This window comes from Propithecus coquereli, unplaced genomic scaffold (assembly GCF_000956105.1).
Source record: "Propithecus coquereli isolate 6110/MARCELLA unplaced genomic scaffold, Pcoq_1.0 Scaffold668, whole genome shotgun sequence".
In the NCBI taxonomy this organism is placed as follows: Eukaryota; Metazoa; Chordata; class Mammalia; order Primates; family Indriidae; genus Propithecus; species Propithecus coquereli.
The window spans coordinates 80,125-81,217 of record NW_012152707.1 but is presented as its reverse complement, the minus strand read 5'-3'; the positions used below and the strand labels follow the sequence as shown (position 1 = coordinate 81,217).

The 1,093-nt window shown below is 32.4% G+C and overlaps 1 protein-coding gene across 1 annotated transcript in view; it reads left to right on the top strand.

The window, feature by feature from the left end:
- The first annotated feature begins 267 nt into the window (after nucleotides 1-267).
- The window catches only part of MFSD2B (major facilitator superfamily domain containing 2B), a 13,868-nt gene continuing 13,042 nt past the window's right edge, over nucleotides 268-1,093 (top strand). The window contains exon 1 of the mRNA XM_012660439.1: nucleotides 268-319. Within this exon, the coding sequence (XP_012515893.1) occupies nucleotides 268-319 (52 nt within the window). The remainder of the gene's footprint in view (nucleotides 320-1,093) is intronic.

The following is a 1,093-nucleotide window of genomic DNA, read 5'->3' as shown; positions in this document are numbered from 1 at the left end:
CCTGTGTCCCAGCTACTCAGGAGGCTGCACTCCAGTCTGGGCAACAGAGCGAGACCTTGTCTCAAAAAAAGAAAAAAAGAAAAAAGCCTCCTTGGTGGATTTTCCAGTTTTTAATTATTTAACCAGTGGAGGATCTCTTGTGTATACATGTCAGACACACCCCAGTGAGAGGTTCCTATCGAGAAAGACCTGTCATCAGCAATAACCTTCATTTTTGTAACTCTGAAAATTTTTGTTAATGTGAATGATATTCTCAAAGTTTTCTAAATGGGAATCGTCGATAAAGCTTTTTACCTGAAAGTTGAAAAGTTGCAAAGTTGTTAGTTAAATGTGTAAAATTCTCAAAACAGGTTGACTTTGGAAAACAAACTGAAATCGCTAAGGGAAGGAAAACTTGAAAAATTAAGCATGTTAGCTATAGAATATAATTTGATCTAAGCAGTTGTTCCCAAACTGTCTTCTGTCAGTTTCTTGAAAATAATTGCTAGGGCTGATGTATGGAAATATGTTTCTAATTTTATGGATTCTGATGTATTGGTGAAATTACTATGCATTTTCCAGGTTAAAAAATAATCTTAAATACTTCTCTCATTCAGTATAACTTCATGATGTTTCATTGTGTTGATAATATGTATGCATCTATTTCGGTGCCTTAAACTATTTGGAAGGCAATCTTTTGCTAATGGTTAAAGAACTGTTGTTCTCTTAAGGATGAAATACTGTTCGTTAAAAGGATCTGTGAAATAATTTACACTTGTTATAGAATAGTTACATGTGGATGCGTTTGTTATTTTTGTCAAAGTCATTCAGTTTGAGAATCAACAAACATTTATTAGGTGCCTTGACTTTAACCAGCATTACTTTCATTTAATACTCAGAAATGTAAAAATGTGATATTTAAAATACTAACTCAATGCTTTTATTTTTTAAACCATCTCGTGTGTCATGAATTGAACTAGCATGAAGACTCTTTAGTAGGGTTTACTCCTTTGTTCTTTATCTTCCTAAGTACAAACCATTTAATTAAAAAATTGCTAATCACACTAAATCCTCAAATAGAATTCATTTATTCCATAGACTAATATTTGGCTCT